Source organism: the organism of the source record quoted next, unplaced genomic scaffold, assembly GCF_019419815.1.
Source record: "Pyrus x bretschneideri cultivar Hongxiangsu unplaced genomic scaffold, Pyrus_bretschneideri_v1 Contig53, whole genome shotgun sequence".
Lineage (NCBI taxonomy): Eukaryota > Viridiplantae > Streptophyta > Magnoliopsida > Rosales > Rosaceae > Pyrus > Pyrus x bretschneideri.
The window spans coordinates 2118011-2135717 of NW_025999791.1; the positions used below are offsets into that span (position 1 = coordinate 2118011).

The window sequence follows — 17707 nt, forward strand, 5'->3', positions numbered from 1 at the left end:
AAAACTTAAGTAATAATTCAATCATCAACAGCTGAGTCATATGGTTTACAAAATTTTGTCCAAAAAGTTAGTTTCCCTAGCAATACCTTCTATTTATACTAATTATGATGAACTTTTTTGTCTTATAGGTAATACAAAGCTTATGAGAATTTGATATCCAAATTCTATTGTGATTGTACTTTAAGTTTACACTATCACATTCCTAAATAGACACGCTATTTACAACAAGATGAACAATTTTTCTTTTTCATTTAAAATATTTGATTATCAAGTGATTGGCAAAAATATATATCTTTTTGCATACCACATTTTTTTATAAGTTTAACTATGATTTGGTGTAGATTTCACGTCCGAATACAAAATTTGGGACGTGATTTCACATGAGGAGGTTTTTTCTTACACCGATTCCCTTCTCTTAATATTTAACTATCTAACCCAACACTATCGTTTTTCAAAAAGAAAATTACTTGTGATTTATTCCAACTTTTGAAGGAGATGTCTTACTAGACTAAGTTTAAAGTTAGATTGTGCATGTTGTGTGATCAAATTTAATAAAATTATGGATGAAAATTCGAAGTAGATTACATATCCATTTATACTATAATTAAGAGAAGAATCATTGTCAAATTCTCTTTATAATTTCAATAATGTCATTTTTCTCAATTTTGCACTTACTATACTGAATAGGAAAAGTTACAAATAGAGTATACTTTTAATACTTAATTTTATATTAAGACAACACTTTTTAAACATGAGACTTTGGATGCGGTCCCTAACTACCAATGTTATTTGATTAAAACCTTTGTGATTTTCAGTTTTTGATCGAAGTCTTTGATATTAATGTAATAATGTATTTTTATGTAGGTTATTATATTTTTAAATTAAAAATGAAATTTGTAGTTATTTATATTGATGAGATTTTAAAGAAAACCCATAATTTATGGGATCAAAAACATTAAAGATAAATTATATTCTCCAATATATTGTGTGTGTGTGTGTGTAGACACACGGGTGCGTTCATCAAAACTAACGAAAAAAATTATTGTACCAAAATATGGGTACATTTTCCAAAATAAAAAAAAAAGAAAAAAAAAACAAGAAGAAGATATTATGCGTAATAACATTATTAAATTTCTTTTATTAAACTTGACATAGATACATTCTCCAATCAACGAAACTTAATGGACCCACATAAGTTTATATAATGGATTAGGAAAAAAATTGAATGAATTTTATATAAAAAAATGGATGCATTTTATATAAAACAAGGTACATTTCACATATTCCAATTATACCGCTGACATCATCACCACCGGATCTGTGAAATGCCCACCCGTTGGTCTGCAAGGCCTGGAAATATAAGAGCTCTGTTTATTTCAATTCGATTATTGTCGTTACATCAGGTAGCTTTGGACATGGCAGTGATGATGGAGGCAGATGGTGAACAGATGATGATATTGTACACCATCATTCAATACATGATATTGAACGGCAAGGTGAAAAGAATATTTGGGAAGAAGACGAAAAGCTACATATGCTTTTGATTTATTATTTTTGATTTATTTTAGAGAGAACATGATTGGATTTCGGATAAAAAAAAAGTTAGATTTCCAATTAAAAAAAAGTTTGATAGGAGTTGAACTCTTAAGTGAGGGTAAGTGAATGACTTTATTCCAATAAAAAAAGTTAGATTTCCAATTAAAAAAAGTTTGATAGGAGTTAAACTCTTAAGTGAGGTTAAGTGAATGACCAAATGTTAAATCGGTTCTACTAAAAATATTTTGTTTTTTTTTTTTAAAAAAAAAAACTAATTTTAAATATATTTTAAACTGATGCTGCAAAAAATTGTCGATGAATGGTTGGATTGATGGCATGCATATAATTATCTTGAAAGTTTTGATTATACTAAAACTATACAAATTGAATCTACTAAAAAGTATTTAAATATATTTTAAACTGATGCTGCAAAAAATTGTCGATGAATGGTTGGATTGATGGCATGCATATAATTATCTTGAAAGTTTTGATTATACTAAAACTATACAAATTGAATCTACTAAAAAGTATACAAACTGATTATATATGTATTTGATAATGATTCCACAAAAATGGTCGATGGGTTAGACTAATGACTTGCATGTAATTTTGTTCAAAATATACAAACTGATTCTACAAAAATAGTCGACGACGGATTAAACTGATTCTGCAAAAATGGTTGTCACGTCCCGAACCTGGGGTCAGTAATGAAAATTCGAACCTGAATCCGAAATGTGAGTTAAAAGCTCAATAAATAAAAGAAAATTGAAAAAATAAATTCCTCTTATAAAAATAACTCATGATTCTTAAACAAATCAAGAATTCTTTACAACTTACAGTAAATAAATGAATAAACATTCTACTCTCACATCTAATCTGATCTCATCTTGCCTACCCTCTTGAATGTCTAGTTCGCAAACCTGCATAACAATAAAGGGATGAGCTTCAACAGCTCAGCAATGACATAACCTTATCATAGTAAATTGACAATATTAAATTAAGTGTGATGAAATCATATAGCCAAATATCAAATTATTCTTGATAACAATGCTTGTATGCAATCCAACCTCTTCAGCTACACCCATTAATTTATATAATAAAAAACGCAGACATGCACGTCCCATACCATGAACTTTACCACTGCAAAGGTGGTTCGAATGTTCTATTATAAAAACTAACCCCCATATAGTATCCCAAGTTCATAAACTCCTTTTACTAGTCATCTTATCTAATTCATTGATCTCCAGGCCAAATCACCCACATCGACAACCTATTCTAATGTGCACACCGGGCTCGCCTGCAATTGGTTTCACAATGAATAGATTCAACTACACAAAAGATCCTTTCCAACTACCCTCATTTCCCGAATTCCAATCTCAACATTGAAGTTCCAACTACATCTCACAACATGAGTTATGCACAAATAATGTCATTTCATCTTTTGCATGTATCACAATATATTCTCAACGAATAGCATTCCAACAATAATTCCATAACCAATAACAAATAAACACTTAATTGAAGCAATTAGCTAATTAATATCCAATCACATTAATCAACCAAAAAACCAAGAATATTATAACACTTCACGAAATTTAATAAAATCAATTTCCGTAAAGGTCTGCCTTATTTCCCATACCTAGATTCCAAAGCTAAAACGAAGATCCATGTCACTATTGGAATAGCTAAGCTCCACATACTTATTGTGGAGCCAAAAATAATAAAGAAAATTATGGAGGCGACACGGGAACTTTTGGGTAAAAAGATAAAATTACCCTTGAGACACATCGGGATTCCCATGTGCATGCAACGGATAATAACGGCTTAATCAAGGTCAAAGGTGATCAAAATGATATTTATTCAAAACCCTCTCATCACTCCTCATCAAATCCTCACCCATAAGGTAACTCCCAATTATTCTTTTCAAATTGGGATTAATTACTAAATTAATTGCAATATATTATTTGACATAAAATCTTGCAATTATATTCAAAATAACACCATAAGTGGCCGGTTCCTATTTCTCCAAATAGGGCCAACCACATCCTTATATATAGCCCCATCTTCACACCAAAATGCAAGTTCATTCTCTCCCAAAAAATTCCAAAACACTTTTTCTTTCAAATTCTAACTTTGGCATATGAGATTCTTTGCCCAAAGCCACATTCATCGTGGGCGCGTGAGACTTTTGGCCTTAATCTTAGGTATTATTATTTTGTAGGTGCATTTTCGTCAAAGAAGGCGGAAATTTGCATCCACACTTATCCATGACACTACCGAAATAGCTAAACTCCATGTACTTAAGCAAGTTCCTTGATCACTCCTAAATCATCATGTATTTCTTCCACTCTTTTGTATTCTAATCTCCCTCTATACATACACACACAGGTATATATGTATATAAATTGACACTTTGCATGGCTGCATGCAATATGATAAAAGGGGAAAAGGTTGATAAATAATGTGCATAAAATTGAGAAGGGTGGAAGCTATTTATAGGAGACAAAGTCTGGCAACTATCCTCATTCTATCTTGGTAGGACCAATGGTAAAGAAAACTTAATAGCTAAGAGTCCATAAATTGAAATGGATAATGATTGTCTAGAGTAGGATGTGTCAATAACCTGAGTTATCAAAAGAAGATGATGAAGTGTAAAGGTGCAAGTGTTGATATACAAAAAGAAGAGGGAAATATCATATTAGCCAGCTCAAGCTATAAAGAAGCTTACGAGTACCTTTTAATGAGTGGTAGGATTTGTATGAATAATAGCTAGACACCTTGACAACTTGATGTTTATCAAGTGAATGTAGTAGAACATTGTAGAAGGGTATAAACTTATTAACCAAATAAATATTCACGTGGGGAGCTGCTTGTTATGGTTCATCAAGTGCAAACTTAAGGCAAATCTAGAAATAATAATATGTATATATAAGAAAACCCAATAACAACTTTTTAAAATGATAATAATAATAATAATAAATATATATTTTAAAAATATGGAATCTCACAATGGTCGAAGACAGGGTGAATTAATTTTGCAAGAATTGTCGAAGATGGTTGAATTGATTTTGCAAAAATTGTCGAAAACGGTTGAATTGATTTTGTAAAATGGTGGATAGCGAGTTGAACTGATTCTGGAATAATGGTGGAGAGCGGTTTGAACTGATTGTGCAAAAATGGTCGAAAATGGGTTAAACTTATTTTGTAAAAATGGTGGATGACTGGTTGAACTGATTCAACAACAATGGTCGATGACAGATTGAATTGAATCTGCAAGATGGTCGGGATAGGTTGAACCGATTAGGTAAAACTGATTGAGGACAAGTTGAACTGATTTTGGACAATTGGTGGAGGATGGGTTGAATTGATTATGCAAAAATGATCAAATACGGGTTGAATTAATTCTGAAGAATGATCAAGGACGGGTTGAATTGATTGTGCAAAAATGATTGAAGACATGTTGAATTGATTCTGCAAAAATGGTTGAGAACTGATTGAACTAATTCTGCAAAAATGGTTGAGAATGGGTTGAACTGATTCTAGTAATAAGGATACAAACTGATTCTACATATAACTTCAAAATTGATTTTGCAGAAATAGTCAAGAATAAGTTGAGTTTACGGCACATATCAATTTTGTTGGAGTTGTGATGGCTGAGTTATATTAATAGTCCTAAACCTTAGGAGTATAGTTGATATTTTAAAATATTATTTCCATGTTTTGGGTCATTCTTGAGCTGTTTTTATGTTTTTACCTTTCCTACATGTTTAAAAACTAATGAATTTTCTTGAAATAAATGAAAGTTTTTGTCTTTATATACAGCTATCCTTAAATAAGAATCTTCATAAAATCTCCAGCTCATGTTTTTTCGCACCAAATTTCATAACTTGACACGGAAGTTGTGTAAAAACACATGAGCTGAAAGAGCTGCTTACGAGCGTCTTATTTTGGGAGAATTTTCCTTAGCATTTCTCTTTGTGCGGAATTACATCTATAACTTTATTTTGTGATAAAAAGACTGAATCGCTTTTCCCGCTTTTTTGGTTCACAAAGAAAATTTTGTTAATTAGTTTAGATACCTTTCCGCACTGAGTGCTGGATTGTATGAAAGTGGGAGAATCCAGCACATCGCCCACTTGAACAAAGGCTTGATTACCAGTGTACGAGGAAAGATCACGTACCGTCATTTGCCTGCGAAAAGTAACGCACGCGACCCTCTGGTCTGGTTAGGTTTTTCTTGATCAGAGCTCTGATTTTTGTTTTTTTTGTTAGCAGCAGGAGGACGAAGTTGTTTATTTTGTTAGCAGCAGCAGCAGCAGCAGCAGGAGGACGAAGAGATACTTGTGCCGTACTCGGATTTGGTCGAAGGCCCTGCGCCTATGGAAGGTTTAATTTTTAGCAATTTTTCGATGATTTACTGTTTGAATTTCTTAAGTTTGTGTTTACGGTGTTGCATAATCTGAAAGAATTGATTTTTGTGCGAATTTGGTGTCACGGGGTTTGATTAGAGGGCAAGTGATTGCATTTTCTTTAGTGTGTTGGTTTTGTTGTTTTGAAATTTATGGTATTTGGTGTGTTGCTAGTAGCCCAAGTGGAGCCGGCTTGTACAGTTGATAGTCAGCCAGTGGAGGATCCTCCAGCGATGAAATTCGTTTGGCCAATTGAGCACTTTACTAGGTTGAACACCAAAAAGCACTACTCTGACATGTTCGTTGTTGGCGGCTATAAATGGTATTTTCTCGCCTACCAGATGTCAAAAACTGATTTATGCTGCTTAAGTTTGGCTTATATTTGTATCTCGGCGATTGGATTTTGAATTGCTTTTGGTATGTTTGATCAGGCGGATACTAATATTTCCCAAGGGAAAGAAAGTGGACTACTTGTCAATGTATTTGGATGTGGCAGATTCCGGGACGTTGCCATATGGGTGGAGTAGATATGCGCACTTCAGCTTGGCAGTAGTAAATCAGATCCATCCCAAGTACTCAATAAGAAAGGGTAGATTCCTTTATTAGTCTTATTTCCTTTTAGCATTCAATTATGTGCTTTTGCCTGGATATCGTTTTCTTTGTTCTTTCATTAAGAGCTTTGATTGTCGTTGGTAGTCATGGACACCCAAGGCTGTTAATTAGAACTTATTATCCTTGAAATGAATGTATTGGCTTTCAACTTCATAGTTCTTGGGTGATGCAATTTGAACTCAATCAATATCTGATTAGTCACCCTAATCTTGTTATGGTGAGCTCTTAATTCTAATTTTATTCATTGGAAAATCAAAACTATAAATTTGGCTCACGGCAGCGGCACCACTGACTATGCCCATGGTGACCTTGTTTTGGGATTTTTGTAGTTTGAGAAAAAGGAATAGAAAAATTATGGAGTAAAACGTGCCAACAGATGTTAGAAGTAAGTTGAAAACCAATAGATTAGTCCTTTTAGGCATCTAGATGTCAAATATTGATTAAAAGTAAAAGTAGAAAGTTAGAAACAGGAAGAATTTACTTAGAAACTGTGTGCAATTAAGCAAGAACTCTAGTTAATGAAAAGGCTAACTAAATCAAGGGTTTCCATTTATTAAGGGATGAGCATGAGACGGGTCTGGCTACCTTATTAAAATTGGAGAATTGAAGTTCAAATATTTTAACAAATTGTATTATGTTTGTGTGGCCTATGTTGCAGAACGATAATTTGAAATGCTGTTTAACAAGAACCGAACAAACTGAATCGTATTCTAGACGTTTTTAAGACCTTTGTCCTTGATTGTTGTATGATATTGCAGACACACAACACCAGTTCAATGCAAGAGAAAGTGACTGGGGATTCACTTCATTCATGCTTCTTGGTGATCTTTATGACCAGAGTAGGGGATATCTGGTGAACGATACAGTTGTGGTTGAAGCTGAGATTTCTGTCTCTAAGGTTCTTGATTACGGGTCATATGACTCGAAAAAGGAAACTGGTTATGTTGGGCTCAAGAATCAGGGAGCAAATGGTCATATGAATTCTCTACTCCAGACTTGGTACCATATACCATACTTCAGAAAGGTCGTTTACGTGATCTCCTGTTGTTACTGTAAGCTAAACATGAATTGTCTTTTGAATTTTATATGCAAGATCTTAATGTTGGAGTTACTTACCAGTGTGTGCATCATGTGCCGACAACTGAGGATGGCATGCCTTCAGGAAGCATCCCTTTGGCACTACAACGTTTATTCTATAAACTTCAATACAGTGAAAGCAGTGTTGCAACTAAAGAATTGACCAAGTCTTTTGGTCCCACGCATGATTTGTTTATGAAACATGACCCGCCGGAACTTAATAGAGTTCTTATTGAAAAGCTTGAAGATAAAATGAAGGTATGGGAATGTTTCAGTTTTTTCCGTGAGTATAGTTTGTGTTTCATTTTCATTCTGATAATTGTTCTGTGGGTCCAGGGAACTATTGTGGAGGGTACAATACAACAGTTATTTGAAGGACATTACAGGAATTACATTGAATGCTTCAATGTGGACTACAAATCTACATGGAAAGAATCATTTTATGGTAATATTTTCTGGCACGGTTTAAAGTGTTAAGAGTGTGAAGTAGTTTGTGAATGTCAATGCATGCTGCTGGTTTCTTCTTATTTCTTTGCAGACCTCCAGCTTGATGTGAAAGGCTGTCGGGATGTTTATGCTTCTTTTAGTAAGTTTGTGGAAGTCAAACGTCTTGAGGGTGACAACAAATACCACTCCGAAGAACTCGGTTTGCAGGTTAATTACCGAATTCCATTGGTGACTGCATTTATACTGTGATTCTAATCTGAGGCTGCTATTAGTTGTTTCCTTCCACAAACCACTCTACAAAACTAGTGGTCTTACATTATTTCCTCTTCCACTTAGATTTTTAATATATGGTTCTCACAATGTTATATTTTAAGTTCTGATTGGATGCCGTCCTTAGTTTTGTCTTTTCATTAAATCACTTGCTGAAGCCAGTATTCTTACATATATTTCTTTGATATTAAAAATTTAAAATATTGTTCTCAAGGAATATTTTGGATGTTTATTCCAGGATGCTAAGAAGGGTGTCCTGTTTATTGACTTCCCTCCTGTTCTTCAACTTCAGCTAAAGCGATTTGAATATGATTTTATGCAGGATACTACGGTTAAGGTTTGTACTGGAAGCTCATCTTACTCCTGCTTCATCTGCATGTTTTATTACATGAAACATTGAAAGTGTAACGCTTTACTACAAAGCTTCTTAGTTGAAAACAAAACTGTAGCATGTAAATTTTTTTCTTCAAATTTTGTATAAGTTCAGGTGAAGGACTTGTCTTTGCCTAATGGTTAGCATCTAATTTTGATTTTAATTTTTGTTTTATGATTGAATGATGAAAGACCGATCAAATGCCATGTATATGCTTCTTTTTGCTCCTTTTTTTATTTTTTTTTATTTTAAAAGCCTCATTGTTTTTCAGTTTTGTTTTGTCCCCCCTTTTAGTTGAACATTCTCAATCTAGTGGATTGTTTTTATTCAAAGTTATATATGCTAATGAAATTTGATTTTACGTCTTGGGTATGTTTGTTCATGTGACAGTGATATTTTTTAAATGGAACGCAAATAAACTGTCATGGTAAGAATGTTGTATTATTTGTTTTTGGCAGATAAATGATCGCTATGAATTTCCTCTTCAACTTGACCTTGATAGGGAGAATGGAAAATATCTATCACCTGAATCAGATAAGAGTGTTCGCAACCTCTACACTCTTCATAGGTATCTATTTTGCCTTGCACTATTGCACGATATAATATGGTTCATCTGTTTCCTAAATTTGGCATGTTATTTCAATGAATATTACTTTCTAGACCTTTGTATGCACTCTGTGCATAGCATTCTTTACCGAGTGTAACATAATCAATTTTGCTTCTCCTTGACATATGATATCTCCATGGTCATTCATGATATCATATGACATGGATAGATCAAATTTTCTCCATTGAAGTTGAATCTGTGCTATATAACTATTGATCCATGGTCATTCATGATGTCTAGGAGTCTCTTTATTTATCAAAGTTCTTTCATGCCTACAGCAATTGAAGCATTGTGCCTCTGTGGTATTAGTTGATTGGGTGGGATTATGAAAAAAGTTTCATGTTTAATTTATCCTTTTAAAAAATCCTAATGAATATCTGAAGACGGTTATTCGAGCCTGCTTTTTCATCTGCCTGTTTGGTGCTCTTCATGTTGTGTGGAGCTTCAAATTTTTACATTGTAATTGGTTACTAAGATAATTTTCTACTGTTGCAGTGTCTTGGTTCATAGTGGTGGGGTTCATGGTGGACATTACCATGCTTTCATCAGACCAACCCTTTCAGACCAGTGGTACGGATCTCCTGGAATCGACTCTCTCTGTAATTGTTTGCAGTCTCACACACAAAAAACACACGACCATGACACCAAAAACACGACCACGAGACAGACATTCTCTCACACTACTCTTTTGCTTTGCTTCTTACTTTTCTTTGTTACTCCTTATTCAAATAACTTGGTTTATTGGAGTCTATTTCTTACATTGCTTTCCCTATGGACTTTGACACCATAACTTGGTTACCTGACTGCCCGTTCGAGAACTTTAAAGAAAGCATCTGTTTTGTTATAACTTATATTCATTTTATTTTTTCAAGTAATACTTTGAAGTTTGCATTTCCTTATTCGGATTTTTGTGCATGACTGAGTGTTCTTGTGCATGCATTTCATATGTGTTGATGTAATTTGTCACATCTTGTTTTAGGTACAAGTTTGGTGATAAATGTGTGACAAAAGAGGATGCGAAGAGGGCTTTGGAAGAGCAATATGGTGGTGAGGATGAGGTAGTTTATTTTTGGCTGTATCCCAACTGCTATAATTCTCCTTATTTTAAGGTTACTTAATTCTCAACTGACCTATTGTTGTTTTCTTTCCAACGGTTGCCACAGACCAGTCCTGACTTCAATAATACTCCTTTCAAATTGACAAGATACTCAGATGCATACATGCTTGTGTATGTACGGGAAAGTGACAAGGACAAAGTAATATGTAATGTGGATGAGAAAGACATAGCCGAACATCTGAAGGTAAAATGCTTGTCTTTACTTCTAGTTAATGGTAGTATAGGTTCTGGATTCCAGGGTCGGACTAAGGGGCTGAGCCTTTTTTCTATGATTCATTTCAGATAAGATTGAAAAAAGAACAAGAGATAGAGAAGAAAGAGAGATTTAAGGAACAAGCAAACCACTACACTATTATTAAGGTAAAGCTTTCTAGTTTATCCCTGTTCAGAATCTTCAGAAGTGCTAGTATAGGTATTTGGTGTACACAAAAAAATAATAACAAAATTTATTGATATGTTTAGGTTGTTCGAGATGAGGACCTGGCAGAACAAATTGGAAGGGATATATATTTTGACCTTGTTGATCATGACAAAGTTCGTAAATTCCATATTCACAAACAAACATCCTTTAATAATTTCAAGGTACACTAGTACAGGCTGACTTGTGTGCATTTTTGTCTTCTTTATCCCTTACTCCATTTTTGGGCGTATGGGAGATTGGTGATTTTAGAGCAAAAAATTCTGAATTCTGTTTTATTAATTATTAGAAATCATAATTTGGAAATGGCTAACAGGAGGAGGTTGCAAAAGAGTTTGGCATACCACTGCAGTTTCAGCGTTTCTGGATTTGGGCCAAGAGACAAAACTACACCTATCGCCCCACTCGACCATTGACACCTCTGGAAGAATCACAATCAGTATGTACTTCACAATTCCTATCTATGAAAGGATTTTCTATACAATCATAAACTTGGAGGCACAGCTCCTTGTTCCTTTTGTAATTCATAATTCTCATTGTGTCTCAATTTTACTTTGGTGCGTCCGACACTAAGTTTTCAAGTTTATGAACGATTGATGTATGCTTATAACTGTCGATTTCTCTTGCGAAATTGGAATTTAAAAAGTTCTTAATTTACATTTTGATAATCATTATGCTTCCAGTATTTTGATAATCATTATGCTTCCAGTATTGGATGAGGCATTTTAAATGAAGTTATTATAGTATAAAAAAATTCTGATGGGCAGTGATAAACATTTGATCTCTGATTTTGAAATGATTGATAGTGTTTTAGCTGTACATTGGTTCCAAGAAGAGCTAATGATGATCCCTTGTGTTTTTACAGGTTGGACAAATTGAAGGGGTATCAAATAAAATGCACAATGCGGAGCTAAAGTTGTTTTTGGAAGTAGAGTTTGGACCGGTAATCCAGTGTTACTATATTCTTGTTATGACCTGTGTTTTGAGGCTTATTGTAGTTCCAATTGCTTTATGGAAGACATCATGTCTTATATTTTCTTGCTTGTATAAATTCTCCAGATTCAACGTCCTATTTCTCTGCCTAACAAAACCGAGGAAGATATCCTGCTTTTTTTAAAGCTTTATGAACCTGAGAAACAAGAACTACGGTATGGCTCTTTCTGCTCAGCCGAATAGTTCTCTTTTGAGTTTTGACTCATGTTTGCTGATTTAAGTTTCTTTTCTGTTTCCAGTTTTGTTGGCAGGCTTTTCGTGAAGAGTTTTACCAAGCCAGTGGAGATTTTAGCAAAGTTCAATCAACTTGCTGGTTTTTCCCTTGATGAAGAAATTGAAATTTATGAGGTGTGTTTCACATTAACTTTGTAGCTTCAGCTGTGTCTAAACTCAATAAATACGTACATTTAGAATGTATATGTGTTTGTCCTGCATTCAGGAAATAAGGTTTAAGCCTTCTGTCATGTGCCAACGCCTTGACAAGATGATCTCATTTCAGTCGAGCCAGGTAATTGTTGCTATATTGCATGCTTGGTATATTGGAAACATGTGTCTGCTATAAGATTTAAATTTGATGCTTTTATAGGTTTGTTGGTTCTGGTAGTTAATCTGTTGCTTTGCTTTTCCAGATTGAAGATGGGGACATTATATGCTTTCAGAAATCTACTCCGCTTGAAATTGACAAAGGATGTAAATACCCTGATGTTCCTTCATTTTTGGACTATGTGCACAATCGCCGGGTACAGGCTGTGGAAATTTATACTATGTTTTGAGTTTAAATTAGATTTCGTTATTCAATTAGTGGTTTTTCACGTTCTTTTACTTTTGTTGTCAGTGTTTTTTTATTTTGTATTTTGTTGAATGTTAAACCTAACTATATTGAATGATTTGATGCCATACAGATTGTTCATTTCCATTCTTTGGAGAAACCGACGGTGGAGGATTTTTGTTTAGAATTGTTAGTACTTAATCATTGTCCCTCATAGTTGGACTGTCCATCTTTGTTTTATTGTTTGGTGCCAATGCTATAACTGTTTTTTTTTCCTTGTACTTTTCTAGGTCAAAGCTACACACTTATGATGATGTGGTGGAGAAATTAGCTCACCACATTGGTTTGGAGGATCCTACCAAAATCAGACTCACTGCACATAACTGCTATTCTCAACAACCTAGGGCCCAACCAATCAAATATCGGGGAGTAGAGCATTTAACAGAAATGTTAACTCATTACAATCAAGTAAGTGCATCATATTGGTCTCCTCTGTTGTTTAACTCTCTCATAAGCATCATGTGGTGTGGGTACTAATTATGCTTTGCCTTTGACAGAACTCTGATATTTTGTACTATGAAGTCTTTGAAATTACCCTGCCAGAATTGCAAGATCTGAAACATCTGAAAGTTGCTTTTCATCATGCTACAAAAGATGAGGTCCATGTGAAATATTTGGTCTGCATCTTCTGTGTGTGGACGATTGTGCACATCATAATCTTGTGTTATTTGTTTGCAGGTGGAGATTCACTGTATTAGATTGCCTAAACAGAGCATTGTTGGGGATGTGATTAATGTACTTAAAACGAAGGTGAAGTTTCTCTCTCTCTCTCTCTCTATGCATTCCATGTATTATCCATGACTTGCCATCTAAAAATTTCTGCCAATCGTATGAGAAGTCCTCTGTTTGTTTTTAGTTTTTCATTTTTTGTTCAGGAAAGCTAATGACGCTTATCTTACATTACTTTAGGGCTGCAGGGCTTGTAAAAAATATGTGACCTTTAATTGAAAACTACTCTTTTCCCTCCCTTCTACTGGTTTCTGTACTTTCTGTCCTTTATAGTTGCCAATAATGGATTACACTCAACTTGCAGTGGCGATCATTAATTGACAAAAGTGGTAGAAATTGTTATCACAGCCTCTTAAACAGTTTTCTTATAATGGATCTTTCTCAATGTGTGGTGTACCTGAAACAGGTAGAGCTGTCTCATCCAAATGCAGAACTTCGACTGCTTGAGGTTTTCGATCACAAGATCTACAAGGTAATTACTGCTGGTATGCCTGATGTATCAGCATGTTAGCAATTTTTTTTCTGGTCTTAAGTAATTGTAGCATGCCTCATTTGTGATGCTGATTTGGTATCATGATGCTTTTGCTTATTTTCAGGATCTTATTGTATATGAATCCCTTCTACTGTATAGACTGATGTAATTTTGTCTGATGTAGCAGTAGCACTCATAATTCCTTGTGTTCTTTTTCAGATCTTCCCAAACAGTGAGAAAATTGAGAATATTAATAACCAGTACTGGACTTTGCGTGCAGAGGAGGCAAGTCCCTTTTCCCCCTCTTCTTTATTTAGTTTTATTTTGAAGAGTTTCTGGTTTAACTCTTGAAATTTTTTATATAGCTTTATGGGCAAGATTCGTAATTCTGTTTGTTTTCACTTTCTGGATCAACATCCCTTCTACTGTATAGGATTGAATTGGATTCATGCAGCTGTCTTTTTTTCTTTTATTTATTTTTTTTCTTTCTTGTGGATCAGATTCCAGAAGAAGAGAAAAACTTGGGTCTCTATCGTCGCTTGATTCATGTTTTCCACTTCACGGTTACTGTATTGAACCAGATGGTAGATGTAAACTATTTGATTAATGTTAAAGATGATTTTACCCAAAACTGTGATTTTTCGAATCGGTCATATTCTTATTATTTGTACATTTTACAGCAAGTGCAAAATTTTGGGGAACCTTTCGTATTGGTTATCCATGAAGGGGAAACTTTAGCTGAAGTTAAAAAAAGGATACAAAAGAAATTGCAAGTCCCGGATGAGGAGTTCTCAAAGGTACTTGACCCATGCCTTATATTCATTGGGATGGGGTCACTAGAGGAAAGGAGTGTTCCTTCGCTAGTATAAATGATCTTTTATTTTGCTTCCTTGTCAATTTCCCCATTTGTTGTGCAGTGGAAGTTTGCATTCTTGTCACTTGGTCGTCCAGAGTACCTGCAGGATTCTGCTATTGTTTCCAGACGATTTCAGGTGTATCTACGGCCTATCGCAACTCGTGTCCCCCTTTCTTTTATATTATGTCTGCAGCCAATCTAAACCATGTTTATGGGTATTGCCTAGGTGGATTTCTTTTTTAACTTCCAACATTTGAAATTTTGTTTTCCTCAGAGGAGAGAATCTTATGCCACATGGGAGCACTGCCTTGGGTTGGAGCACTCTGATAAAGCTCCTAAGAGGGCTCACGCAGCAAATCAAGTAAGTGCTGTTGTAAATATTTCTTTTCCAACCTCTATTTGCCAGGCAGAGCCAACTCCACAAGAAGACATAAGAATCCGACCGAGCCCACATTCATTTTTAAAAAATTTAATCTTCATACTAATCTCTGGACTCTGATGCAGGCTGCCCAAGTAACCTTAGAGTCCATGGCGTCTAATGTTGGCCATGAGACAGCAAGCAGAGAAATTGAAATGCAAAATGATGACCTGGATGGCCCTGCTTCTCCAGCAGTTGATCGAACTCTGAGAAGACTTTCTGCTGCAGAGGATCTATTGAAGTCCACTTCAGCCAGAGGACCATCAGTAGAGGCTTTGGCTGCATTAGACACTGTGAGCCGCTATGCAAGGAGCAGCCTAGACACACTCTGCACGAATGGGGCTTATGAGGAGTTCAAAGCAGCCTTGAAACTCGTGACTGAACAAGGGATGATCCATTCAACGATCACTTCCATGTTCAAGGATCTTCTTTCGTCTTTGGAGGGTGAAATGCCGAAGTACGTGGCCGCAGTAAAAGAGCTTGCCCAAGCTGAAGATTTTCGAGTCGAACACGAAGGGATAATAACTCAAATGGGACTGGCCATGCAGAAATGCCAAGAGAGGAAAGACATTGTGGCCAATTATGATGCCAAGGTTACAGAACTCGAGGCTGAACTGGTCCGAGTAAAGGCAGAACGAGCTGAGGCAATGGCGAATCTAGAAACTGCTGTGGATGAAATGGAACCTCTTAAGCAGAGGTTTGCAGATAGCTCATTAAAATCTGAAAACTTGATTGTGAGGCAGGCTACCTTGACATTGCAAAAGTGTAGTTCTGTTGGAACCTGGGCCGTCATACAAGATGCACTGAAGAAGTACTTTAAGTTTTAGAAATATTTGCTTTTGTGAATAAGCCCTTTCTTGGCCCAAAAGTTTGTATGAACATGCAAAGAAATGAACACGTCGTGCAAAATTCAGGTAGCTTGTTTCCTCACATTGCTCGAGTCTGAATGGGAAGGAAGATAATTGTGCTGATGGGTGTTTTTCGTTTACACTCCTACCCCTCCTCGTTTGGTAACTCCGAAAAAAATTGTGTTTTTGTCCTTGTTTAACAACCACACATTGTCTAACCAACACTTCCTTGCGGAAGAGTAGTGGCTGATCTACCTCATAGCAGAAGGAATCGAAGCTAGACTTCGAAGTAAAAAATCCCAATTTTATAAATTAATGAAGGAAAGACCAACGTTGTGGATGGGTTGAGCTTTGCTCTTGCAATTGGGTAGTTATGACTACTAGTTGGATATCTTGGCGGTAAAGGGTCACTAATAGAATTCGAACCCACGCCGTCATGCAAAAACACAACATTTTTTCACTACTGTGGTAAAGGGTCACTTGCCAACAAGTTGATTGGCCTACGTGACTTTACTAATACTATTCCAAGTCATACATGAAACATACACATTTGTCCTTTCATGCCGCTTGGTTATAAGTAAACATCATGCACAATTTGCTTATTAATTAGTACTACTCATATTCAGTTTGTATCATGACCGTTTTCTTTCTGTTATTCATACGCCCAAGACATTGTAAGAAATAATGTTGATTATTCAAAACGAATCAACAACTAGTTGCACATGGTCACAGTCAGTGATACCCCAACTTGATAAAGAAAGAAGAAAAAAAAAGGAAGTCAACTTCCAAACTAAAATAAAATGTATATAAATATAGAAAATTTTTATTAGCACTCCAAAAATCTCATTTGTCACTTCAAATTTTCTATAATTAGAAAGAAAAATACACTTGTCCAAAGTGTAGAATGAGATTTTTGGAGTGCTAATAATAGTTCCCTAAATATATCTTAACAAATATTGTATGTGGCATTGATTTAGACTTTCGCGAATAGACTTATAATTTATGGTATCTAATAAATATCTAGATTGAAAATATTCATCGATCTACAAAATTTTCTCATGGAGGTACCTATTTTTTGCCACAGATAACAATATAGAGGCTAAAAGACACTACGATATTAAATTCATATGCGGTCGAGATATTCATGAATTTAATCATTAAAATGCATAAGCTCAATTATACATTCAAGTTAGATCAATTCCTGAAATTTTGGTCAACAATAAAAATTGCTTACCCATGAGTTCACTTATAAAACGTGCAAAGGTAATATATTTTTTTACCACAATTCTATGTATTGTAAATTTTTGTCCGCAACTTTTGTGGCATATAGAGGCTAAAAGATACTATGATATTAAATCCATATGTGGTTGAAATATTTATCAGTTTAATCATTAAAATGCATAAACTCAATTACACATCTAGGTTAGATCAATTCCTGAAGTTTTGCTCCACAATTAAAACTGCTTAGATATGAGTTCGCCTTTAAAAGGTGCAAAGATGATATACTTTTTAGCCACAGTTCAATGTAATGTGAATTGTTGTCTGCAACTTTTGTATCTAATAAATATCCATGGTTTCGACAAAAAAAAAAAAAAAAAAAATCCACGGTTAATAGTATTCATTGATCCACCAAAAGTTATCATGGACGTACCTATTTTTCTACCACAGATAAGAATATAGAGTCTAGAAGATTCTC

General features: G+C 34.8%; 1 protein-coding gene across 1 annotated transcript; it reads left to right on the top strand.

Moving 5' to 3' along the window:
- The first annotated feature begins 5588 nt into the window (after positions 1-5588).
- Positions 5589-16134, top strand: LOC103933965 (ubiquitin C-terminal hydrolase 13-like). Its single transcript, XM_048570536.1, has 32 exons — positions 5589-5736; positions 5812-5922; positions 6120-6267; positions 6377-6534; positions 7316-7581; positions 7677-7892; positions 7971-8079; positions 8173-8288; positions 8590-8688; positions 9183-9292; positions 9827-9901; positions 10311-10389; positions 10495-10632; positions 10731-10808; positions 10911-11030; positions 11183-11305; positions 11732-11809; positions 11926-12014; positions 12099-12207; positions 12299-12367; positions 12489-12599; positions 12762-12817; positions 12919-13096; positions 13186-13287; positions 13367-13438; positions 13824-13889; positions 14109-14174; positions 14390-14479; positions 14570-14686; positions 14807-14881; positions 15020-15106; positions 15250-16134. Exons 2-32 carry the CDS (start codon positions 5916-5918, stop codon positions 15988-15990), a joined length of 3948 nt encoding a protein of 1315 aa, XP_048426493.1. The 5' UTR covers positions 5589-5736; positions 5812-5915; the 3' UTR covers positions 15991-16134.
- Positions 16135-17707: the final 1573 nt, after the last annotated feature.

Bases quoted from the DNA above. Each gene is read 5' to 3' on its own strand.
- LOC103933965 (XM_048570536.1), top strand. The intron at 11,031-11,182 runs GTACACTAGTAC...AATGGCTAACAG, and splicing joins CATCCTTTAATAATTTCAAG to GAGGAGGTTGCAAAAGAGTT. The intron at 14,687-14,806 runs GTACTTGACCCA...TTTGTTGTGCAG, and splicing joins CGGATGAGGAGTTCTCAAAG to TGGAAGTTTGCATTCTTGTC.